At 47.9% G+C, this 26,012-nt stretch overlaps 1 protein-coding gene across 4 annotated transcripts in view; it reads left to right on the top strand.

The window, feature by feature from the left end:
- The window catches only part of GATA4 (GATA binding protein 4), an 80,525-nt gene extending 62,187 nt beyond the window's left edge, over positions 1 to 18,338 (top strand). For 3 of the 4 annotated variants that reach the window (XM_036315479.1, XM_036315478.1, XM_036315476.1), the window contains exons 3-7: positions 8,854 to 9,023; positions 10,488 to 10,613; positions 15,233 to 15,320; positions 16,973 to 17,121; positions 18,141 to 18,338. In XM_036315479.1, coding sequence (XP_036171372.1) covers positions 8,854 to 9,023; positions 10,488 to 10,613; positions 15,233 to 15,320; positions 16,973 to 17,121; positions 18,141 to 18,323 — 716 coding nt within the window. In that variant the 3' untranslated portion in view covers positions 18,324 to 18,338. The remainder of the gene's footprint in view (positions 1 to 8,853; positions 9,024 to 10,487; positions 10,614 to 15,232; positions 15,321 to 16,972; positions 17,122 to 18,140) is intronic. The other variant, XM_036315480.1, reaches the window with a different exon arrangement.
- The last annotated feature ends 7,674 nt before the right edge of the window (positions 18,339 to 26,012 follow it).

The following is a 26,012-nucleotide window of genomic DNA, read 5'->3' as shown; positions in this document are numbered from 1 at the left end:
CCTTGACCCAGAATCGAACCCGAGACCCTTTGGTGTGCTGGCCTACTCTCTAACCGGTGTGCAACACCGGCCAGGGTATCACTTCCAATTTTGCCTCCTGCCCTCCAAGAGCCTTAAAGCCTTAATTGAGAAAAGCCAGTACTGGGGGAGCAGTGATTAGGGGATAACGGATGGATGGTCATAGTCACTGAACGAGGTAGGGTCCAGTGAACAGAGGGCACAGTTTAAACTTAGAACCCAGAGTCCAGGAAGTGGCAAACATTTTCAATTGCTGATGCTCAGTCAGGAATCCCTTGACTAAAGCAGAGGCTAAGGCTGAACCAGAAGGTTGTGAGATGTCAATGGCCAACTAAGCACAGGCATTTAGAGTCATTTCATGCACCTCTTTCCTTGCATTCTGCATGCACCTTATCTGGGAAGTGGTGACTCAGCCCACTTCTTAGTCAGATGCTGATATTTAGGAGAAAGCAGTGTGTAGGGAAACTTAGAGGGAGTAAGCATGCCAGGGATGTGGGCCTCACACCTGGAGTGCTGCTGAGAGTGGCCACACATCCATATTTTAAGCCTCTTGTCCCAGAATAATCCTATATAATAAAAGGCTAAAATGCAAACTGTCCCCTCGACTTGGAGTTTGACCAGGAGGCGGGCTGGCCGGCCAGCCAACTGCCCACGGTCCCTCCCCCTGGCTGGCCCCATCCCTGATTGCCCCACCCCCATATCGGGGGCAGGGCCGGCCGGACCCCACCCATGCACAAATTCATGCACCAGGCCTCTAGTTAGTAATAAGCCTCTTTTCCTCAGAAGTGTCCCGTTCTGGATGATGAGTTATGTGGCATCCTTCTCAGCACCAAGGAGTGGCAGAAAAGAGGAAGCTGGTGAGGCCAGGTTTGGGAGGGTGGGGGCAGTAGGACAGGTGTCTTCTGGACACAGCAGCCTGTCCAGCTCCTCCTGAGGTCCAGGCAGCTCTTTCACTGATCAGTGGTGGATGGGAGGTGGGAAGAAAGCCCACAGAGGACAAGGAGACAGCTGGGCAAAACAGTGCTCACAAAAACACCAAGAAGGACAAAATACCAGCACAAGGGAAAGTTTTGAATATAGAAATTATGACAATTCAATCATTGAGTAGTCCCTTCTTTCTCTCCCTCCCTCCCTGTTTTTGGTGCTTTTTTCTCTTCCTTTCAGAATGTCCTTGCTTCTTTGTGATTTTTTTTAAAAACCTGAATGTCACATTCTTTAACTGTTACCTTAAGCCCAAACCCAGGCTCTTAGATCAACATTAGTGGGTGTGTGTGTGTGAGAGAGAGATGGGGGGGAGGGGGAGGAGTCATATTTTCCAGTGGCTATTAAGAAATGTAGTGTGCTACACCCAGCCCACATGGATCAGTGGTTGAGCTCCGACCTATAACCAGGAAGTCACGGCACTTTGCCGGGGTGTCGGCTCAGTCCCCAGTGGAGGACATGCAGGAGGCAGCCTATCAGTGATTCTCTCTCTCGTCATTGATGTTTCTATCACTCTCTCCCTCTCCTTTCCTCTCTGAAATGAATAAAAATATATTAAAAAAAAGAAATGTAGTGTGCTAAAAATTTCATATGGACTGTTCTCAGTGTCCTTGTTTTTAAAACTGTAAAAATGTTCTGCATCTCATGAAACCGCAGTCCGAATCGTACGGGCTAATCTCTATGAACCACCAGCATTTTGTTCTTTGGCGCTGAGACGCAGAGGCCCCAAACTCCACAGGGCAACCCTGGCCCAGCCTGTGGCAAGAACCGCTTCTGTTCAGCGGCTGTGGGAGCTTCCAAAATAGGTGCTCTGATCCCCGCCAGTCTGGACGCCGCTTGAGCTGTGTCTGCCCTCCCCTCGGCAGCCTCCTGTCACAGGCCAAGCCTGACAAAGCCCAGAAGACCAAAGGCTCCGGAGCTGCCAGAAAAACCTCAGGATTTGTTTGCTCCCCATGCCCCAGACCCAGGCGCCAGCCCCGGGGACAGATCTGGGCCTGTCAGGAAATCCATGCACAATCTCTGGTGAACTTTGGATGGGACTCGGGTCTAGGGTTCATCAGGGGACATATGGGTGGGGCTAGAGACTTTGTTCCTGAAGCCCCTTTGGCTCCCAGGGAGGTCTCTGGGCAGGCCCCTCCCCTCTCATTGCCCAGGCCTTGGATCCTCTCTGGCCTCTATTTTGTAGCATTGAATAGCTAGCTGCCCTGGGTATGGGCACTTTCCATTGTGTTTAGGTATCTTGCCTCCCCAACTAGATTGCACAGTGATCCAGGACAGCTGGGGCGGGGGCTAGTGATACAGCCCAGGCGCCATTGCAATTTGTCACATTGAATATAATTATTTGTTTTGAGGTATGTATCCCCATCTAGACCAAAACAACTCTGGGCAGGGATTTAAAAAATATATATATATATATATAATCTCAAACCGTGACCTCCTGGTTCAGTGATGGCGAACCTTTTGAGCTCTGTGTGTCAGCATTTTGAAAAACCCTAACTTAACTCTGGTGCCGTGTCACATACAGAAATTTTTTGATATTTGCAACCATAGTAAAACAAAGACTTACATTTTTGATATTTATTTTATATATTTAAATGCCATTTAACAAAGAAAAATCAACCAAAAAAATGAGTTCGCGTGTCATAGGTTCGCCATCACTGTCCTGGTTCATAGGTCAACGCTCAACCACTGAGCCACGCCAACTGGGCTGGGCAGGGATTTTGCCCCAAGTTTGTCTAATATATATCTATGTCCAGCACGTTCACAGGGGCAAGCAGAGCAGACACGTTTGGGCTTCAGAGCCCCACACCCAGAAACAGTAGATGGCCTAAGACCAGATACCCCCAGCCTCTGAGGGTGAACAGAGCAAGGTTGCTCCACCATGGGTTCTGACTCAAGACCCAGCTTTTCCTGGTAGCAAGAGGAAGCCCCTCAAAAGAGGGAGGGCTTGAGGGCACCTCTGCCGCAGAGCAGAGCCAGGCTCTGTGCCACTGGCCCAGCGGGTTGGCACACCCACGGCAGCATCTCAGCCTGAGCTTTCTCTCCAGCAGTCGGGAGACAAGTCCAGCCTTTGGGCCGTGCCCAGTGGGTGTTGCCAACCCTGGCCCCGGCCTCTGATTTCTCTATCTTCTTCCTCCTACTTACCCCCTCTTCTTCTTGACCTTTCCTTCTTCCAGCCCTACTGTCTTACCCTCTTACCCTGCCTGTGGGTGGTTCCCCGAGATGGATGGGGCAGGTCAGGGGAGAGGTCGGAGTCCTTGCCTTGATTGCGTCAGTTCTCTGTAGGGAAGTCATGGGGGGGGGGGGGGGGGATCCTTCTACCTCCAGGCCCACATTTTTCTTTCAGGCACTTGGGGGAGAGTGTTTTGCCTTAATTCTCGGGAAGATTCATTCTAAATTGGATGCCTAAGAAATCAGGCTGGGTTTGTTTCCCTCTTTGAAAAAAATCTGCTATAATGGGGCATGGATGGAAGTGAGGCGTTAGAGTCCCATTCTTGGGGTTAGGGCTCAATTCATTTTGTGCTTTTGTTTGCTGAAATAATCATGAATTAATATTTCCCATGAGCAGCAGCTGTGAGACCTCTTACATATATTCTGTCTACCTTGCTGCCAGTTCATTCCCTGCCTGTATTCTCGAACTTGGAGGAGAGTGAGAGCGATAGAGATTTACAGTTAAGAGCACAGCCCCAGTGGTTTGAGAAAAAAACAGATCCCCAAATCTTCTAGCTCTTTTGTTTGTCCCTTCTCTCCCCCCATAATGCAGCACACCAAAGTTTGTCCCTGGTCTTCCCCACTCCCTCTCAACCCCTCCAACCCTAACAATAATCCATCATTGTTATCTCATGTGGTGTTTGCAAAGCACTTTACAGCCATTGTTGTGAGTTTTTCCTTTTATTTGCAAAGTACTTCACAATTATTATTACAAGTCTTTCCTCTGGATGTGGGGTGATGCTGACCCACTTCCCAGAGCTGGCTTCCCCCTGCCTTCTCAGTGGCAGGGCCGATTCCCATGGTGGCCAGCACCCGGTGGGTGGGGATTTCCTAAGTCAAGGCCATAGCTGTGCCCTTCTGCCTTAGAAATCAGGCTTAGGAACTGGCTTCAGGCTGCTGCCCGCTGCCCTCAGGAAGTTCCGCCCTACCCATTTCTAATGAGGGAATAAGAGGAGGTGGCTGTTACCAAGGTACACACCTCCAGACACTAGTGCTGGTTTGGGGCTTGCAGCCTGTCACCTCCCGTTTTCCCCATTGGGTGCTAAGCAGCAGGGTTTGCACTTCTTTCTCCCCGTTTTTCAGTCCAAGGGGTGGGGGTGCAGGAGAGACATGTGTCAAATGTAAGAGAGTAAAATAGTTCCTTCCTCCATAGTGGACTGGGAGTTGCTTGAGGCGGTCTGATCAAAATTATTTTTGTTTCATTTTTAGTTTTTTGGTCAGATTTTAAAAACAGGCAATTATGACATTACAGAATGGTGTTTTTGTTGTTGTTTTAAAGATAAGTTCAGCCCTAGCTGGTTTGGCTAAGTGAATAGAGCATTGGCCTGTGGACTGAAGGGTCCCGGGTTCGATTCCGGTCAAGGACACATGCTCAGGTTGCAGGCTCCATCCCCAGTAGGGGGCATGCTGGAGGCAGTCGATCAATGATTCTCATCATTCCTCTCTCTCTCTCTCTCTCTTTCCTCTCTGAAATCAATATATATATGTTCATACAATCCAAGTAGCCTAACAGAAGTTCCTTACATGGCATTTTGTGTGCTGCATTTTTTATTTAACATGTCGGATAAGCATTTTCCTCTATTGTCACATGGTCTTTATAATAATCACTTAAAATGATATAACTGTTCATTGGGTAGGTTGGATGGCAATTTTCTGGTAGAGAATATGGACTTGTGCAGATTTGAAGATGTAGGGGGTTGTGGGGAAGACATGTGTCTGATGGGGGTGGGGGGGAGGGTCAGGGGAGTGCCTTTAGGAAGGATGGCCTTGCCCTCCCATTCAGTTCTTTCCTTTGGCTGCTGGTGTGACCTCCCGACCTTTCGATCTGAGTCGGACTTCTGCACTTTCCACCCTAGACAAGAAGTTTCTGCCACCCAAAGCCCAGCTTGGTTAAGGTATGTTCTGAAAATGAGTTGAGTAACGTCGTTACTCGGAATTGGTGTTCTGGCTCAATTGCCCAAGTTAGGTCATTAGCATTCTGAGAGTAAGACTCACCTTAGCCCCTATGGCGTCTGTACGAGTGCTTAGATATCAGGTGCTCGGTGAACAGTTGGGCGTACTTACCAGCCTCCACTGCCTTTCCCTGGCCAGTCAAACAGCTGCTTGGCTGTGTAACCCATTCTGGGAGGCAAGCTTGAAGGAGTTCTAGGCCAGTGATGGCGAACCTTTGGAGCTCGGCGTGTCAGCATTTTGAAAAACCCTAACTTAACTCTGGTGCCGTGTCACACATAGAAATTTTTTGATATTTGCAACCAGAGTAAAACAAAGTCTTACTTTTGATATTTATTTTATATATTTAAATGCCATTTAACAAAGAAACATCAACCCAAAAAAATGAGTTCGCGTGTCAGAGGTGTCGTAGGTTCGCCATCACTGTCCTAAGGCAAACCTTTGTGTTGGCTTCTCAAAGCAGTAAAAGTCCAGGAACCAGCCGAGGGTTGTTAGGCGGCCTCTTAGATGAGTCTGCCCAACTATAAAACAGTAAGTGTGAAGGGAAAAGAAAGAGGAACGGCCCTAACTGGTTTGGCTCAATGGATAGAGCATTCATTGGCCTGCGGACTCAAGGGTCCCAGGTTCGATTCCGGTCAAGGGCATGTACTTTGGTTGCGAGCACATCCCCAGTGGGGGGTGTGCAGGAGGCAGCTGATTGATGTTTCTAACTCTCTATCCCTCTCATTTCCTCTCTGTAAAACATCAATAAAGTATATTAAAAAAAAAAAAAAAAAGAAAGAAGAACAGTTTATGCACTTTTTGTCTCCGGAACGTAGGAAAGAAGCCAGATTGCTTATCTTTAAAAAGATGATCACCACCCTTGAGAACTCCTTACTGAAGTATTTGTGAATGAAGTGGTAGCATGTGTGGGACTTTCTCCAGCTCTGCCAGACGGGGGAAGTGGGTGGAGGTATAGGAGACAAAAGTGGGCACACGTTGTTGGGAGCTGAATAATTATTAAATAGAGTTATTTTGCCCAGCTGGTGAGTGGCTCAGTGATTGAGCATCGACTTATGAACCAAGGGGTCACCGATTCAATTCTTGGTCAGGGCATATGCTCAATACCGAGTGGTGGGAGTGCACAGGACAGCCAATTGATGTTTCTATCTCTCTATCCCTCTCTCTTCCTCTCTTTGAAGTTAATAAAAACATAATTTTTAAAAAGGAGTTTAGATAAGGACACATTTGTAATATCTTATTCAATAAAGAAAAATAAATAAAGAAAAAATAAAGAAAGAAAAAAAAAGTTTACTTTTAAATTCTCTTCACTTTTGAATATGTTTAAATTTTTTCATTAAAAAAAAAAAGAGTAAGAGGGTTGTCCTAGGTTAGGACTGGTGAGACTGGTCCTTCCCAAGCCTGATTTTATACCAGATGCCAGTGTCTTGTTTCAATTTTGAGGCTGTAGTGCCATCTAGTGTTTATTACAAACACTCAACAAAATGATGACATTGCAAGGGCCCCTGGGTAGTCTAAGGCCCTTCTGTGAACTCTCCTGGCCTTTCCAGTTCCCTCAGGGAAGGCCTGGGCTGAGGGAGCAGGGCCACCAACCGCAGGCAAGGGCAGGTACAAGCCTGCCTGGAATGAAGGTGGAGGAGGCCTTGATGGTAGTGAGCGTGGTGGCAGGTTGCTCCTCACTCCGCGCCTCCCCCAGGCTTGGGGAAGCAAGCTGTGGAGCGGAGTCTCCTTTTCATGTGCGGCTGTGCAGGCAGGTGACCTTGCTGCAGGGTTCCCAGTGTGACCCAGGTACAAAAATAGCCTCTCCTGTGACCAGTGTGTGCTCAGCTCCCTGGCCTGAGCAAACAGCCCCTCACACCTGCACACTGTTGACTCGGTGTAGACATACAGCTACTTGTTTGCAGGTGCGAATGACTGTTTGTGTACCCAGAGTTGAGGGGAGGGCCATCCTCTTCTTCAGCCCACTGTTTCCTTAGAGCAGGTATCATGGGGTCACAGAAATAGCAGAATGTGCAGCCTGACACCCCAGGGCTGGGTCCTGATGGAGAGAGAGCTCTTAAAAACCCTCCCCTCCAGCCCTAGCTGGTTTGGCTCAGTGGATAGAGCGTTGGCCTGTGGACTGGAGGGTCCCGGATTCGATTCCACTCAGGGGCACGTGCTCGGGTTGCAGGCTCGATCCCCAGTGGGGGGCATGCAGGAGGCAGCTGATCAATGAGTCTCTCTCATCATTGATGTTTCTATCTCTCGCTCCCTCTCCCTTCCTCTCTGAAATCAATAAAAATATATTAAAAGAACCCCCCCCCCCTTCAAATATCGCCCCCCTTACTAGAGAAGAATCCACTCTTGCCTCTGGTAGTAGGACAAGGACAATCTGGACACCAAGGTAGCTATGTTTAGGGACAGAGAACATTCGGAAAACATATAAACATCTTTCAAAATAAGAAGCCATGTTCGCGGAGTCAGAGAGACTTCTGCAAATTCCAAGCCAGGCTTTATATAAATCATAGGGGATAACAAAAGTGGCCCAGCCAATTTTGCCAGGGCAACTGAACTGGACATGAGTGGAATTTACCAATTGTAAAATTCTATAGGCGTGGAAGATAAAGGTAATGGGGCTGGGGGAGGGCAGGGGAGTGACAAATGACGGCAACTTTCCCATAGACGTGTGATCAACTCTGTCAGCATTGCTATCACATGTACCTTTATTTTATGTATCAATAAGCAAGAAAATATGTCAAATTGTGATTCAGAATATCATACAGGCATATTGAAATGAGGAAATGAATTACAGCCTTTTTGGGGGGGGAGTAGGGCAGGGCAGTTTAAAATTTCAAGAACTTTCAGAAAATGTAGTCCCTTTTGGTTCATTAATTCTACTTCTAGGGGAGTATCCTAAGAAATAACCAGAAATGCTAACATTTGTATACAAAATGAGCCATGTTTACAAAATAAAAGTGAAAAACTGGGTAATGATTAAGTAAAGGTCAATGATGGTAATCAAAGGATGGCCCATTTATGTGATGGGATCTTATAATGCACTCAAAATGAGCTTATGAAGATTTTCTAATGTGGGAAAGGCTTTGGCATTAAGTGAAAAAACAGGCTCAAAATTATATAGCTTGACCTCAACCAGGAAAAATATATGTCAATTTATATAAAGTATTCCAAAGGATATAATAGAACAAAATGCTAATGACACTGGTGATCTTCGAGTTATAGGATTATATGTAATTTATATTTCTTTACACATTTCAGTGTTTTCTTATTTTCCTGAAGTAAATATTTATAATTTTTATTCAAAGGAATCTTAACTTTGAAAGGAAAAAGGGAGAGAGAGTCAGAAAGTCAGAGTGGATCTGAGTGTTAGATAAAAACCTCAGAGTTACAGGCTCAGAAGGAGAGATGAGGGACTAAAATCAGGCTGCTGGTGGTTGCTGCCAGACTTTCTTCCTGTCTCCTGACTGGGGAGAGCCCTGCTGTGTCTGGGATGTCCGAGAGTAAACATGTCCACTTCCCATGACAGTCCTTGGAGCAGATAGATCCCCAGGGGTTAAGGTCAAAGTGAGGCCCCAAAGCTATCCATCCTGCACTCCTTTCAAGGAAAGGGCATTATTTCTTTGGTCTCTAGATTTTCTGACATGAGGTTAATATGAATAAACAAATAATTAATCCTCTGTGTTCTTTCCCACCCAGTAGATATGTTTGATGACTTCTCGGAAGGCAGAGAGTGTGTCAACTGTGGGGCCATGTCTACCCCACTCTGGAGGCGGGATGGGACAGGGCACTACCTATGCAACGCCTGTGGCCTTTACCACAAGATGAACGGTATCAACCGGCCCCTCATCAAGCCCCAGCGCCGGCTGGTAAGCAAGTACCCAGACCACAGAAGTCCAACAGCCTGGGGTGGGGGTGGGGCACATTTCGCTCTTCTCAGCCCCTGGCTCCTACCTTGGTGGGACATTTCCTGGTTTTGAATTTTGGATTTCAAGTCATCTTTAGAAGAAGGTATGGTTTGAGGGGTTGGGTCGATGGATGGAGGCTACATAGTAATTTCTCACACCTTTAGAGTTAAGTTAGCTTGAGCTACAAGGTGTTCCAGACTTGACCTTGAGCAAAGAGCCAGATATTTCTCTGGCAAAATGGGTTTATTCTGCAACAACGAAGATTTGTAATTCGGGGCATGTGGTCCACTGGTGAACCATGCCAAGTCCAGATGACAAAGGAGAGGAACATTCTTTCATAGAGGAAGGAGGAGCTGTTGTAAACAGAGAGTCCATTGGAAGAAATTGGGAGTTAGAAGTATTGTGGCTTTTCATTGGCTGAGCTGTAAGTCTTGTGGGGGGAGGAGAAGACCCTCCTTCTACCTGCTGGAGTAGTAGAGTAGAAAAACTTCTTCCTGTTGGAGATGGAAAATATGTCTCTTGTTTGAAGTAATTATGATGAGTGTACCACATGAGACTCCCCTGACAGCCCCTCCCAGCTTCAATTTAAATGAGGTTTCTATTTATTAATCTTCATAGGAACATCTAATTCAAGCCCTTAATTATGCAGAAGTGAAAAGTGAGGCTCACAAAAGCTAGTGGCTCACCTGGGGTCACATATGAGTGAGTCCAGACTTCCTGGTTCCCAGTCCAGCGTTCTCTTGTACGTCTCCTGTGCTCCCATCAACTCCATAAGGAAGGTCAACTCTTCCTTTATTCCTTTGTTACTTACCCGTTTTTCAACTGATCAACCCAAATGCCAGGGAGGTTAAACAGTGTGTACCTGACCTGTGGCCGAGGAAGAGTTTGGAATTGAGTTTTTGGTTCTTTGTTCCGTGGGCCTTTCTTACTATAATTTGATTTTGACCAATACATACTGGCTCTCATGTATATTAGGGAGGGAAGAACAGAGGAGATCAACCCTGATGTTTCCCTTTCTTGAGGTCCCACAGCCCATCCAGTCTCTGATGACACTTGGATACAATAAATCCTCACCCACCACTTGAAAACCATATTAATTCTGCTTTTCTGCCTCCAGTGCCCAGTGCTCATTGGACTTTCCATCTAATAGTGAATGACTAATAACGTCGCTAAGCCACAGTCCGGACTAGCATTCACTCTTCTCCCAGGGCATACATTTCCCCACCCCACCCGCCCTAGGAGCGGCCAGGTGAAGGGAGGCCCTGGCACTCTGGCTGGCCTGAGATGCTCACACAGGATTATGATCACCTGCTCCCACCACCCACATAGGGGAGGCTCAGCCCTGCTGCACTCCCTCCCTGTGAGGCAGAAGGAGCAGCACCTGCCTTTTACTTGGACTTGAAGGGTTTGTCTCCTGTATTGCAGTCCGCTTCCCGCAGAGTGGGCCTCTCCTGTGCCAACTGCCAGACCACCACCACCACGCTGTGGCGCCGCAACGCGGAGGGCGAGCCCGTGTGCAACGCCTGCGGCCTGTACATGAAGCTCCACGGCGTAAGTAGTCCCACCCCCCTGGCAGGACCACCACCTAGACCAGCATCCTTGCTCTCTCATACCCATCACTCAGTCCTCACTCGTCTTTCTCCCTTCACACTATAATTTATTTTTTCCTTCTTAACAGACGTATTTAGATATGGAAGGAACCATACAGACTACATTAGTCCATTCAGGCTGTTCCAACAGAATACCACAGACCGGGTGACTTCTAAATAGAAATTTATTCCTCTCAGTGTGGAGGCTAAGAGTTGGAGATCAGGGTACCAGCATAGTGGAGGTCACAGACTTTTCCTCACATGCAGGGCATGATGGAGCTCTCTGGAGTCTCTTTTATGAGGCTATTAATCCCATTCATGAGGGCTCCACCCCCATGACCTAGTCAACTCCCAAAGGCCCTAGCTCCTGACACCATCGCCTTTCTAACATGAATTTTGGGGAGACACAGAATTTCATACCATAGCAGAAACACTGACACTCACTTCATCTTTAACATTATATAAGTCTAATTCCCATTTACAGATGAGGCGACTCAGAATAGTCTCTATATATGGTTAGTATGAAAAAAAAGAAGGTAGCAATTCAATGGATAAAAGATAGCTTAAGAATAATCGTATTGATAAAATCTGGAAAACACAAGCAAAGCTTGACCTCCACCTCCTACCAAAACCAAAAATAAGCTTGGGTGAATTAAAGGTATGAAATGTAAAATATCTTTAAATAGAGACAATAAAAATACGAGAAGAAAATGTAGGAGATAATATTTGTGTAACCTTGTGGGTGAGAGGAGAACTTGTTAGACAAGTTTTCAGAACTCTTAAGCCATAAGATAAAAGTCAGGTATATTTGATTCTAGAACATTTAATATTAGTGTACAGAAAAAAGATACCTCAGGAAAGTAAAAACCAATACACATATCAGCAAAAGGGCTCATATTTCCAGAATACAGGGAGCTTTACAAAGCTCTTCATGTTCTGATTTGCAACAATCTCCATTAAAAAGTCAGTGTAGAATATTGTACACAGTATGGCACCATTTTTATGAAGAAAGAGAAAGAACGTAATTTATATGTCGCTGTTTATTTACACAGAGAACACCTGGAAGAATACATAAGAAACTGGTAGCATGTAGCATGGGTTGCTCTAGGAGAAGTAACTGGAGAGTTGGAGGGATCTGTTTTTTCACTGTGTACCCCCTTTGTAACTTTTAGTTGGTGCATGTCTTAGTTGCTCAAATATAAGTTAAACTAAAACAACACAAGCAAAACAAACAAAAAAAGAGATCCTACAGAATAATAAGAAAATGAACAATCCATCTTCCCCCATTTCCCCAAATGGGCAAAAGAAATAAACATATAATTCACAGAAGCCGCTCTGGTTAGCCACTGAACATGTGCAGAGAGGCTGGGCCTCACTAAAAATCAGGGAAATGTCAGTTAACACAACCTTGAGGTTCCCTGTGTTGCCCATGTGTTTGGCAAAAATTAAAATGCGTGATAATATAGCTGTGGTGTGGATTTGGGAAAACAAATACTCTCGTACTGTATATTGCTGATTTGTATGTAAGTTATTACAAATATTCTTTCAGGAAATTAAGCTGGCAGTACTTACTAAGGTTAAAAACACACACACCTTTTGATGTAGCAGCTCTACTTTTGAGAAACTAGCCTATAAAACAATAAAAGAATCAATACATGATGTTTGAAGTATTTATTGCTGCAGTGTTTGTATTGGCAAAAAATAGAAACAGTCTTCCAGCCTCATAAAGAAACGGTTGAGTAAATTATGGCACATCCTATAAGGTACACTGTTGCACAGAAATTAAAAAAGGAATGTGTCTTGATCTGGAGTAATGAAAAAACATATTGCAAAGAAATATATACATAGTATGACCCTATCCTATGGAGGTCAGGGTACATTAGACATACACACAGATGGAAGGATGGATGAGTACATACATACATGCATGTATAGATATGCATCAGTGCATACAAGTTTGAGAAACTAGCCTATAAAACAATAAAAGAATCAATACATGATGTTTGATGTATTTATTGCTGCAGTGTTTGTATTGGAACACAGTAAGGAACAGTCTATTTCTCCAGTTGCCTCATGGGGACAGGATTGATGGTAGTGGGCTGGGAGGGGTGTTATGAACTTAATCTCACGCGTGTTTTCATCTTAATGAGCAAAAAGTGGCTAAAATATCTCTAAGAACATTCATAAGATAATACACTTGTGTATTCTTCAATGAATGTATATAAGGATGTTTGTTGAATCACTGTAATAGTAAAAATGGAGAAAACGCTCCAGGAGGAAAATGGTTAAAGAAACAGTTATTCTCCAATGGGGAGTGGGGGAGGGTTATAGAGGAATATTATGCAGTATTAAAAAACTAAAAGTAGAATTACCATATGACCCATCTCTGAGACTTTTCAATTCCAAAAAGAATTGAAAACTGGGTCTTGAACAGATATTTGTACACTCGTGTTCATGGTAGCATTTTTCACAATAGCCCAAAGGTGGAAGCAACCCATATGTCCATTGATAGGCGGATGGATAAACAAAATGTGGTATATACATACAATAGGATATTATTCAGCCTTTAAAAGAAAATTCTGACACATGCTACAACATGGATGAACCTTGAAGTCATTATGCTGAGTAAAATAAGTCAGTCACAGAAGGTCAAACACTATACAATTCTACTTACACGAGGTACCAAGAGTGGTCAAATTCAGAGGCAGAAAGTAGAATGGTGGTTGCCAGGGTCTGGGACAGAGTTTCAGTTTTGCAAGATGAAAAGAGTTCTAGAGATGATGGTGGTGATGGCTGCACAACATTGTGACTGTGCTTATTAACACCACTGAACTGTATACTTAAAAATGGTTAAGATGGTGTCCAACCAGCGTGCTCAGTGGTTGAGCATCAACCTATGAACTAGGAGTTCACGGTTCAATTCCTGGTTAGGGCACATGCCCGGCTTGCGGGCTGGATCCCCAGTGTGGGGCCTGCAGGAGGCAGTCAATCAATGATTCTCTCTCATCATTGATGTTTTTATCTCTCTCTCCCTCTCCCTTCCTCTCTGAAAGCAATACAAAAATATGTTTTAAAAATGGTTAAGATGGTAAATTTTATGTTATGTGTATTTGTTGTTTTTTTAATCCTCACTTGAGGATATTTTTTCCATTGATTTCTAGAGAGAGTAGAAGGGAGAGAGAGGAGAGAGAAAGAGAGAGAGAGAGAGAGAGAGAGAGAGACATTGTTGTGAAAGAGACACATTGACTGGTTGCCTTCTGCACGCACCCCAACCAGGGGGCCAGGGTCAAACCCACGACTGAGGCACATGCCCTTGACCAGGAATGGAACCTGTGACCCTTCAGTTTTTGGACTGATGCTCTCTCACCACTGAGAAAACTGGTCAGGGCTGTTATGTGTATTTTACCACAATTTTAAAAAGTAAGTACTGAGGGTGGGTGGGGATAAAGAAGAGGGCAAGATTCCTCTGAAGTTGGGATGGGCTTTACCAGGGCCTGAGTACACCTCCCCCAAAGTTGGGAGTGCTATCTCATCTGACCCTCAGTTGACTAAAAGGCAAGTTCAAGTTCATGGACGCTGGTGCACTTCTCTTAACCGTTCGGTGTTGACATCTCTGAAGTGGTGATTGCTTTTCTTTCAGTGTTTGCAGGTGTGGCCTTTATTAATCCCATATGGGAGACAAGCAGAGACCAGGAACTATGCTGTTGTGGGCCGGGCCTAAAAGAAACCAGATGTGGAGAAGGCACAGCATTGACAAACATTAGAAAGATGCAGGCTTGCTCCCCAGGCACTGGTTTAGGCCTCTGTGAGTGACAGCTGACAGTCACTGCATGTTTATGAGGAGTCAGATGCGATAAACGTATTGTCCGCGGACAGTTTATCTCAGCACCTGTCCACAGGTCCGTCACTCCAGCATCATCTCTTGCTGCTCCCATGGAAACACCGCTGTTGGCTGTGGTCAGATTCAATGCAGTGAAGAGCTGCTGTAGGCAGTGTGTCTTTACATCCTCACTCCCGGGGACTGTCCCAGTTTATGCCTGTTTTCTTGGCATCGTCACTGAGAAGAGCACCGCCTTTTCACTCTCACGGTGTCCTGATGTGGCTGATGAATGAAAAGCTTTGGCACACACTGTGCCTGCTGCCCCCGTCTGCTCCACAGCCTCCTACAACTCAGACGTCCCCCCTTCAGGGAAGCCTTCCTTGATGAGCTCATGTGCCATTCCCTCTCCACCCCCGCCCAGGACAGAGTTCTGCCCCAACACCAATGAGTCTGGTCATTTTCTAGTTGTCTGTCCTTCCCACTAAACCTGAACCTCTGGAGGGAAGGCTCTGTGCCCTTCGGTCTGTTTCTTCAGGGTCTAGTATAATACCCAGGATGTCATAAAGGTGCTCAATACATTTTTAAAAAGAACAGAATTGATGTCTTTCTTGGCAGAAGTTCCAGGGGCTGATTTCCTTAGTCTCAGCGCCACGGTTTACAGAGGAATTGCTTAGATGTTGTCTTCCCATAGTGTGTGTATTGAAATGTTGTAGCTGATCATGTACAAATGGAAAACCATATCTATCGACTTGTCATCTCAGGTTCCCAGGCCTCTTGCAATGCGGAAAGAGGGGATTCAAACCAGAAAACGGAAGCCCAAGAACCTGAATAAAGCTAAGACACCAGCAGGTGAGGGCAAGAGCTGCATGTAATTACATGAATAAGGCTGACGTCCATGGAGTGTGTGGGAACGTGTTCTTGGTAAGGGGAGCCGGCCCAGGGAGTCAAGGTGTAACGTTGGCATCATCCATCCCGAGCTTTTCAGGACACAATGAGGAACCCCGTAGAAGAGGAACATCACCATGGGACATATTGGAGCTTTGGAAGCAGGCTCTGGCCAAGTTGTGGCCTGATCATTGCCGGTCGCAAAGGCCGCAGTGGGCCAGCTGGACTGGTCGAGGGCCTGAAGGAAAAGGGAACCGTCCTCGGTCCCCCCATCTTTGGGATCTAGTCATGGTCACGACAGGCTGGTTTGTAAGCCAGTGTATAATGAACATCACATAGTACTTTATACTTTAGAAAATTTCTTCACAAATATTCTCTCGTTGATCTTTAAAGACCCCCCCCACCCCCCCGCCATGAGACCCCCCTTATTATTTCCATTTTACAAACAAGAAGCTGAGGCTCAGAGAGGGCAGTGGCTTAACCAGAATCACATAGATGTGGATGGGTAGTTAGACTCGTGTTTTTACACGTCAGGGTCCAAATGCTGTTTAAGGTACCACCCTGCCTTCTCAATCTCTAGATGAAAGCTAAGGACTACTTCTGTTCCCTCCCAGAGCCCTTCCTCCTCAGTGCTGCTACCAAAGGAAAGATCTCACTGGGAAACGCCATAGTCACAGCAAAATAAACCAGCGGATCTGATGGGAAGTTGGCCCTGCAGAGTCAGATAATTTCCCCTTTCCACTCTCAAGAACACGACCACAGTTGCCCTTTCCCGGATTTAGCAGTGCTTACCACTCTGGCAGCCGTGTCTCATTAGACCAGCGGTTCTCAACCTGTGGGTCGCGACCCCTTTGGGGGGGTCAAACGACCTTTTCACAGGGGTCTCCTAAGACCATCAGAAAACACATATATAATTACATATTGTTTTTGTGATTAATCACTATGCTTTAATTATGTTCAATTTGTAACAATGAAATTGGGGGTCACCAGAACATGAGGAACTGTATTAAAAGGTCGCGGCATTAGGAAGGTTGAGAACCACTGCATTAGACCTTTCAGTGTCTCTCCCCTGTGGGCTGCACTGTTCATAAGTAACCCCACCCACCCCAGAGAGCAGGTTTTTGGTTCAGATGGACAATCCCCTATCTGAAATTCAAAGTCCAGGGGGCTAGATTTGGCAGCAAAACCCAATCTGAACAGACACAGGCTATGTATCGTTTTTTATTTGCCACACTTGTGAATATCCCCATGTTTTGCTGTAGAACTATTCACGCATTTAAATGTGGGTATTGTCCCGGACCTCACTGGAGTTGTCCTCTAATGTACAGTATATGCCCTTTTAAAAATTAAAAATAAAAGTTTTGAGTCCTGAAACACCTGTGGCCTCAAGGGGTTTGGGATAAGGGGTGCTGCCCCTGTCATTTCAAAAAAACGTTCTCTTAAAAATCTCATTTGGGGAACCGATGCCCTCCACCCATGAAGGACCCCTGCTTCTCGCCACAGCAAATATAAAGAAGCCATTAGCATGGACCTACCCCAGCTGTCTCAAAGGACGGCCACCCCTTTGTCCTCTTGCCTCTGCTCTGCTTGGGTGTCCTGACTCTGCCTTGTTCCAGGTCCCTCGGGCAGCGAGAGCCTCCCTCCCACCAGCAGCGTTTCCAGCAACTCCAGCACCGCGACCACCAGCAGCAGCGAAGAGATGCGCCCCATCAAGACAGAGCCCGGGCTGGGGTCCCACTACGGCCACAGCAGCTCCATGTCCCAGGTGCGCCCCTGAGCGGGGAACAGGACTGCCCAGGGGGAAGTAGGTTCTAGAGTACCAGGTGTCCAGGCTGGCACTGGGGCCTGGAGCACGTGACTGAGGGACTTGTCCGCTGCCCACTGCCCTCAGGGCCCCCCTCGAGGCTGGGGGCTGCCTGCACATCCGATCAAGCCACAGTAATCTGGACACACCTGTGAGAGACAAATGTTGGGCAGCTCCTCTGTCTCCTAAGGGAGGGGTGGTTTGACCTTGGCCTTGAAGGATGCGTAGATGTTAGGAGGAGGAAGGGAAGGAGGGGGGCCCTCCTGGCATGGGCAGAGGCGTGGAAGTGTAGAGGGCCCGGTGGGTGGGTGGGTTGGGGGTGGTGAGGAGGTCACAGGCAGGATGTCGTTTTCACGAGGGCCAGCTGCAGAGCCATCTTTCTCGTGTGCCCAGAAGATGGACCAGCAGTCCCCTCATTCTCTTCTTTTGCAAATGATGGCATCCCTGCTCCTGAACCCCCTTCCCTCTGTGGCTCCCCTCATTTGGGATCCGGATGTTCCTGGTCGCAGTTTCCCATTAACTCTGACCTCTTCCCTGCCCATACTTGCGGGAGGCCATGTCTAACCAGCCCTTTGCTGTCGAGGTGAAGAGCAGCTGGCTCTGTAGAACCAGCAGAGCCAGGAGCCCCTTCCAGATGGGAAGACGGCTACTGCTTGAAAGTGGGGCGCTGATGGTGATGAGATTGTAGCGAAGGTCTCAGGTAACTATCAGAGCCTTCAGAGAAACCATAGTAGTCGCAACCTACTGGTCATGGTGCTCGGTGGCAGCTAATGCATCACACAGACCCTCTGTACCCACAGCACAGGGTGGAGGAAATGGAAGTATTGCTGGGTCCCGGGTCCTGCCCTTGTCCGTTGGCCGCTCCTCTAGTCCCTCTCCTAGGCGTGGGAGCCAGCCTGGGGACATCACCTTACGGGGCTCCCCCTCCTGAGCCCTAGGAGTGACCCCACTGACCTCATCTTGCCCTCTTTGTTTTGCAGACGTTCTCGGTCAGCGCCATGTCTGGCCACGGGTCCTCCATCCACCCGGTCCTCTCGTCCCTGAAGCTCTCTCCACAAGGCTACGCAGCTTCTGTCAGCCAGTCACCGCAGGCCAGCTCCAAGCAGGACCCTTGGAACAGCCTGGCCTTGGCCGACAGTCACGGGGACATAATCACGGCATAATGTCACCTCCCTCCCTCCTCAGATGCCTGCACAGACTTGGGACTGGAGAACCGCGGAGGCGAGGACGGCTCCCAGTGGCCAGCCTGCTCTGTCTGGGAATGACTCCGGGACAACTGGGAAGAAACTTGAAGTCGATGATTTGGTGAGGGGAGTGGGTGTAGGATTTCATCAGATGCCTCTTCAAGACGAGGGGCTGGGACGGACCAGAACTCTGATCTGGACGCACCCACCCTTCGCGAGGAGCACACTCAAGTCCCTTCCGTGGAGCTGGAGACTTCTTTCTCGTTTTCTGCCCCACTCCACCCTGACAAGAGATGAGCTGTCCTTCTCTACCCTTCCATCACTGTGGCCTAAGACGGTGGTTTTCCCCTGGTGTTCCCAGCACCAGGATCTGAGGGTGTGGAGAGGGGCAGGTGCTGGGACCCGGCTCCAGCCTGAGCCAGGGCATCCATGTGCCTTTCACTGTGACAGGCCCCTCCAGGCAGCTCCTGCCTGTGCCCAACACTCCCCTTCAGGCTCAGCACCCCCGCTCCCCTCAGGACTGAATCCTGACTCCAGGAACGCTGGGCGTCGCCCGTGTTACTGGGTGCTCCGTGGGGAGACGGAGGAGAGGCTGCCTCACCCACCATGCAGTATGGCTTCGCAAAGTCTCAACTTGGCGATGTTGCCTCCCCCATGTTCCTTTCCCGGCTCACAGCGTCATCCCTTCGCTCCTTCTCTTCACCACAGGCCTCTGAAAAGAAAAATCCCTTCCACTGCTCCGGGCGATTCAGCCTGCCTCTGGCTTGGCCGTGTCTCTCCCTCAGCAAAACAAGAGCTCAGCAGTTTAGCCGAACAGCAGCACCCCCCGAGTCTGCCCCCCAAAATCCTTCCTCCGCCCCATCATGCACAGGGAGTTCTGAGTGAGAACAAAAAAGTTCTGCTGCTAAAGCGAGTTTGACCGACACTTACCTAAGACTTGAGATCCCTCTGGAGGGGCTGTCCGGACGCCCTGGGCTGGGCCGGCACTGGATGGGGAGCAGGGTTTTCCGTGGATTCTGGCTCGCTTGCACTCGGATCTTGCTGGCGCCCCTTCTGTTCTGCGGAGCTGGGCCTCTGGGCCAGGCAGCGAGTCCACCCAAAGGGTGCAGCGTGCCCTCCTGGCATCAGAAATCCTTTGTCCAAGAGGTGAAAAGCTAGCGCTTTTGCAGCATAAATTCAAAGCAAACACAACAAAACTCATGAAAAGCACGATGACGACTGCTAAGAGGAGACACTGAGTTGGGCCTTGAGGGCTCTCCGGGGCTGGACTGGAATTGGCCTTTTTCGTAGCTCCACGTTGCTGTCTCTGCCTGTGATGCCGGAGCTCACAGACTCCTCCCTCCATGTCCTCCTTACCCACAGAGCTGCCGCAGACTGTGGCCTTACTGCGTCCTACCCCCAACACCGAGGCCTCCCCCGCCCCACCCAAATCCTACAGGCTGTGGCAGAGAATATCTCGAAACCAAGATTCTGCTCTAATCATCATTTACATTGCTTTCTTTCCTGAAGGCCACCCTCCTATTCTTTCCCTAACCCGTTAACATTGTCTTAAGGTGAAATGGCTGTAAAATCAGTATTTAACTAATAAATTTATCTGTACTCCTCTTTCCCTTCTCCTCCTCCCTCAGTTACCTTTCCTGGGAGGTTTTATGATGCCCTGTGCAAGGCAATCTTGAGTCACAGCGGCCCCTTCGCCGATCTGCTCACAGGTGGCACCGAAGATCATTTCCTTCCTTCACTGTCTGCAGTTGGCCAGGTCCTCTGTCTGTGGCGGTGACGGCTGAAAGGAACGCTCCTCCTGGCCCTGCCACTGACTAGCCTGCGACATGGACAGGTCACCTCTAGGCTTTGGTTTCCTGAGAGGGTTGGGTCAACGGTCAGTTAACTAAGGTTCCTGTGGTCCATCAGCTGATGCCCAGTGGCCGTTTTTAGAGCTCCCCTCAGGGATCATAGGGCCAGAACATGAGGCAAAGCTTAGGGGCAGTGATCGCTCCAGCCACCTGAGTTGAGGTGTATGCCGAGGGTCACCCTGAGGTGCCCTTCCATCTTCCTCTTCTCTTTTATGGTGCCATTCAGACAAGCCCTTTGAGGGGCAAGCAATGCTCTACACCAATGGGAGAGGAGAGAAATGTCTCCTTTATCCATTTGTCTTCACCTTCTTAGGCTCCAGAATTGCTTACTTGCTTCATCTTAAAAGTGAGGACGGGGTGGGGGGTGTGGTGGGGTGGGGAGGGGGAAGGGACCCAGACCAAAAAATCCACCCCCACTCAGTACTGTGTCCGGTGGCTTCCTGCCTCGCAGTTGGCTTATGCCAAACCCACTGGGCAACTGGTGGCCATTGACTTTTCACAGCACCCCTGCTATTTTTGAGCAGCTCAGGAAGAAACCCCACTCTAACCGCCATGCTCTGTCAAATCAGGAAAGCTTTTAAATAGTCTCAGGAACAGCCAGACCTATGGAACGTAGGGACCATCCAGAGGGAGAACTCTAGCAACTACGAGGAAAAAAGAGCTTCAAAACCAAAAACACCGCCCCCACCCCCCACCCCCAGGATTTATGTTGGCCTTGCGAGGCGCATGTTCCCTGACGATGAAGTCCTTGCTGAAAACGTTCTGCCACTTCCCTTGAGGAATGGCTTCCAGAACCAAGTCATACACAGTCTGAGAAGACCTTATATAGCCAGGACTGCTCTCCTCCAGAGGGGCTACCCAGCTTGTCTCGGCCTCCGTGCTCACCAGACTTGGTTCCTTTCCCAGATGAAATGTATCCTCAGAGGAGGTGGATTTTGATATTCTAAAGGATGCAGTTCCCAGATGGTTGGGGAGTAGCTGGGCGGGGAAGGGCGGTACAAGGGGGGGAGATACAGGGACGGGGGTGGGGGGGGTGGGGGGTGGGGGGAAGGCTAGCAATCCTAGCATCATTAGAATAAATGAGGGGCCTAATATGGTGTGTGAAGCAGCCAGGGAGCATGTGTCCAGATAAATCCCTCATGTCCCCTTAGTCTCACCTCAGGCCATGAGAAAACCTGAAGCACAGGTCAAGTCATTGTGACAGCTGGAGAGCGTTACTCCTGCATATGTGACTTTTGAATGCCTTTAGGGGGTGAGTAGTAGCAGATTTAGCTGTGGTTATGTTTGGCTTGGGGTTGACAGCCGTGCAAGTTAAGTTTATATTGACTGAACATTCACTAAACGGAGCTGAGCAGGGAAGTGGGGGAGGGGGGTTGGATGACTCCACCCCAAGCCTGAGTCCCTGGCACGTGACATACTGACTAGGATGCTGAGTGCATGAGAAGCAGCCATTTGGAAAGCTGCTTTTGGGGAGGAGGTGGTTGGGTTTTTGTTTATTTAAGTCATTTTGTGACACTGAACTCTACTCTTCAGATTGCATCCTTGCCCTGCTTGAAGCTAGAACACAAAAATGCCATCATCCCGTGACCAAGGACCAGCCTTCAAGCTTCAAGGCTTAGCGTGGGAAGTAGGACCTCCAGGTCTCCCTGCCCCTGGGCACTTGCTTTGGTTTCTGGCCCGTAGCCTCCTGGGAGTGCTGCTGTTCTGTACCACTCTGGGTCTAGGCTTGGGGTGACTCTTATCTCCCCTCCAGTGGCTGCGGCAGTGGCATTTGCAAAAAGACTGAAGGTGACATTAAAATAGGCCTAGTTTTTCAAAGTCCAGATTTTCTGGGGTTTGTGCATTGCTAGCTCACTCTTCTGGCTGGAGCCTGGGAGACTGTGGGTTTCGTTTTGTGGAGAGGTGGCCACACAGCTGTGCTCTGGGTTACCAAGAACAGAGGAATCAGAAAAAGCCTGCGAGGCAGCCGGTGCTCTTGGGCCCAGGAGGTTCCCCTATGCGGGGAGGTTTTCCTCTCTAGGGAAGGAAACACATACACACACACACACACACACACACACACACACACACACCTCAGTTCTCGTGACTGCCTTCTGCCCTCCAGTGCGGTGGCCCTGCTTCACCTGAGAAATAAACATGATAAACATGTGACCACCCCCTGTCCCCGACTGGGTTTATAAGAGGTTTTTACTAATCACTGGGCAGTTACCAATTCCTCATCAGTGAATCTGATTTCAAGACGTTGATTCTAGTTAGTCAATACTAATACACACTCGTAAACTCCTTACAACGACCGTAGTCATTGTGCTGCCCCTTCTTGAAAATGGATGTGCTCATATGAAATGAACTGCAATGAGATGTGAACCATGTAGATGGAGCATTCCACCGCATTAGAGTCACACTGAATTGGGGCTAGCATCCCCGACTTTGGGCCAGCAGCTCTGAAATCATGAGTTGGAAGAAAGTGGCTCCAGTCTCACTGGGTCTTATGGTAAAAATGAAACCTTGGGGCCCCCAAATGCTCCTCCTGGAGACTCCAGATTGATGTTCTCCAAGTGGAAAACAGTACCTGTATTGTGACCCGAGTAATGAGGCTTAAAAATGGTTTGGAAGCTACACATTCACATGAGCACTGTCTCAAAGTAGCCACTAGGAAACCACGTTCCAAAATTGCAGACATGCTGGGACTCCCTGTAGCCAGCGGTCTCAACCTGTGGGTCGCAAACAATGAAAATACATCCTGTATATCAGATATTTACATCATGATTCATAACAGTAGCAAAATTACAGTTGTGAAGTAGCAACAAAAATAATTTTATGGTTGGGGGTCACCACAACATGAGGAACTGTATTAAAGGGTCGTGGCATTAGGAAGGTTGAGAACCACTGCTAGATGCTGTCCAGAACCTCCTCCTATCGGCCTAGGAGAACCAGGTTTATGGCTTCTTAACCACATTTAGTTTAGAATCCCAAACAGAATTACATCACCTGACCAATTTTTTTTGTCACTGATCTTAATTCTAAATGCCCCTTTAAAGTATAGACATTTGCCACCAGTGAAGAGCTACTGAAGAATGCGCGCTTAGGCTCTGAAAGCTAATCCCAGTGAAGGAAGCAGAAGTGATGGGAAACATTTTCAGGTCTTCTGTGGCTGCCACACTGAAGGGGACAGCATGTTTTAGTTCTGGTGTGCTTTCCTACACCCACCCAACGACCTTGGTGTCTTCCCTCACTGCCCAGCTGTGTTGAGATTTGAGCAGGACTGCGGGTTATGTGCCCACTTTCCCAGAAAGGCGCACATAGCCTGAGATGTTGCACACCACTGGGACTCTGAAAACTTCTCTGTATCCCCAGGTTAAGACTCCTGCTCTTGGGCTCTGGTTTAGACCTGTGCTACAAGTCTGTGTTGATCAAACTGACTAGGTCAGCTCCATCTAACATGGCCTAGCACTTAACGGGGCAACTAACTCCTGTTTAGCCATGAAAGTCGAGCAGTCGAACAGTCCCAGGGCAGCTGTCAAGGTCCTGGAGCTGTCCCAGGCTCCTGGGAGGTCCTGCAGCCTAAAATCTAGCTTTCCGCAAAAGGACAGGGCTGAGGATCCCTGGTAGTCCATTCCTTACAGGAGGGTATGGGGCTGGAGTCTATAAGAGTACAATGGGGTTACAGGACACCAGTTGCTAAGGATTTGGGGACGCCAGTATTGGTAAGATTTCCAATAACTGTGCTGGGAGAGTCGAAGAAAACTGAACCCCACCCACTAGGAAAAGGGATGCCTGGATTGGGTACCTGACACATTTGGAGATCATGAGGGGGTCCCAGAGATTACCTAGTCCAAACCCTCTTGTCTCACCATCATGGAGGGAACTTGCCCAAGGCCACAGAGCTGGTGTGTGGAAAAGCTGCACTCACTGAGCACCTACCCTCACTAAGGAGGCTCTGAGTCTGGAATCAAGATACTGTCCTTGCAGTTAATGCACTCACCACAAGGGGGCGCCTGCGTCCTCCCACTCCTTGTTTCCTTCAGAATGTTTGCCTGATTTTCAAGCAACTTGAGATCAGCCCAGAAATTCTGCTTTAAAAAAAGTACCTACTGCTTATTGAGCACTGCTGCACATCAGACGCTCCTCGTAGCTTTATATGCACATAAAACATTCATATGTCGTCACAATCACAATCACAATCACGGTTTGCACACCAAGAAGATACTGGCCCACAGATTTTAAGTAACTCAATGAAGATCACAGAACTAGTTTGTGCAGATTCAGAATTCAAGCCTGATGCCTATTTGACTCCAGAATTGGGGCTTTTACCCTCCACAAGTACCTCTCCTAAAGAGCTGGATAACCCCGCACAGCCTGGGTCTAGGTTCCACTCCAAGACAAAGTCTTTCAACACTTTTCTAGAAGTTGGGGGGGATCCTTGGTTCCAAATTTTCCAATTCTCCCAATTTAGACACAATGAAAGAAGGACCTAGAACCATTGGGAAATAGGGCTTACTGTCCACAGTCACATGCCCAAAAGACGGCCAACTATAGATCCAGGAGCCTCACTCTCAGACCTTGGTGCTCCCCCATGGTCTCTACAGACACATGAACCCTCTTTGATGTGGTTCAGAATCCCCAAACTCGTTCCTTGGGAATTTAATTCCTACTTTCCTCCTTCACTTCCTTTCTTGCTGTCTTGGAGGTGGCTGTATTTTAATAGATTTTCATGAGCATTATAACTTTAACCCTGTTGGAGAAATCAGGGGCACAAATGAGAGAGAAATTGGCTCCATGGCCCTTAGAAGGCTGGGTGCGGACCCCGCAGGCTCCTGTGGGATTTGGGACAAATAATAATAACTAAAACATATATAGCTATTTATTATTACTCTTTGCCAGACCCAGTGCTAAGGGATTGATGTATCATCTCAATAAATCCCACAGTAGCCCATCGAGGTAGGCATTTCACCAAATATTGCAGATGAAGAAATTGAGGTACAAAAAAAGTTAAATTATTTGCTCAAGCGATGCCTGCTGAGTGATGGGATGTGGGCCCCGATAGCCTGATGCAGAAATAATGTCCTAAGGTGCTACTCTACAGTTACTCTCCTAGGAGTCTGCCCTTTTCCAGGCAGATTTCCCAGCCTGACTGTCCTAGAATGATGATTCTATACACCTGCACAGCGCTTTACAATTTATGGATGCTTCCCATCTAATAATCTCATTTAATGATTCATTTAAAGAATATTTATTGAGTGCCTACCAACTGCCAAGTACTGTGCTCTAAGTCCTTGCTTCTCCAAATGTGGCCCCTGAACTAGCAGTAGCTGCAGCACCTGGCAGTTTGTAGGAAAGGCAAAATCTTGGGCCCTGCTCCTAACCTGTGTCAGAATTTGCATTTAAACAAGATTCCAGGCTGGCTCATGTGCACATTAAAGTTTGAGAATCCCTGCTTTCTAATATTTCCATAAAAACATCATGAAATAGATATCCCACTTTAATACATGGATAGATTGCGGTATTGTGACTTGCTTGTCTTCCCACAGCTAATAATGAGGCAATCTATGTAAAGAGCTTAGAAGAGTGCCTTGCACATAATATGTGCTCAACAAACAACTACTGTTACAAATGACGGTCAAGCTGTGAACCGTTGCTTTTCTCAACTCTACAGCCCTTTGGCCTCAGCAGAGGCCTCTTAGGCGCCAGGCATTCATTCCAAGCGGTGAGCCAAGGGTTGTAGGTCCTTCCCAGCTCAGCCAGAGTCTACAGAATGGGGAATTAGGGGCTCTGAAAGCTATTGTTGGGTGTGCCTGATCCTACAGCAGGGGCCATCCTG

This window comes from Myotis myotis, unplaced genomic scaffold (genome assembly GCF_014108235.1).
Source record: "Myotis myotis isolate mMyoMyo1 unplaced genomic scaffold, mMyoMyo1.p scaffold_m19_p_6, whole genome shotgun sequence".
Classification (NCBI taxonomy): Eukaryota; Metazoa; Chordata; class Mammalia; order Chiroptera; family Vespertilionidae; genus Myotis; species Myotis myotis.
This window is presented reverse-complemented; position numbering and strand designations above follow the sequence as displayed.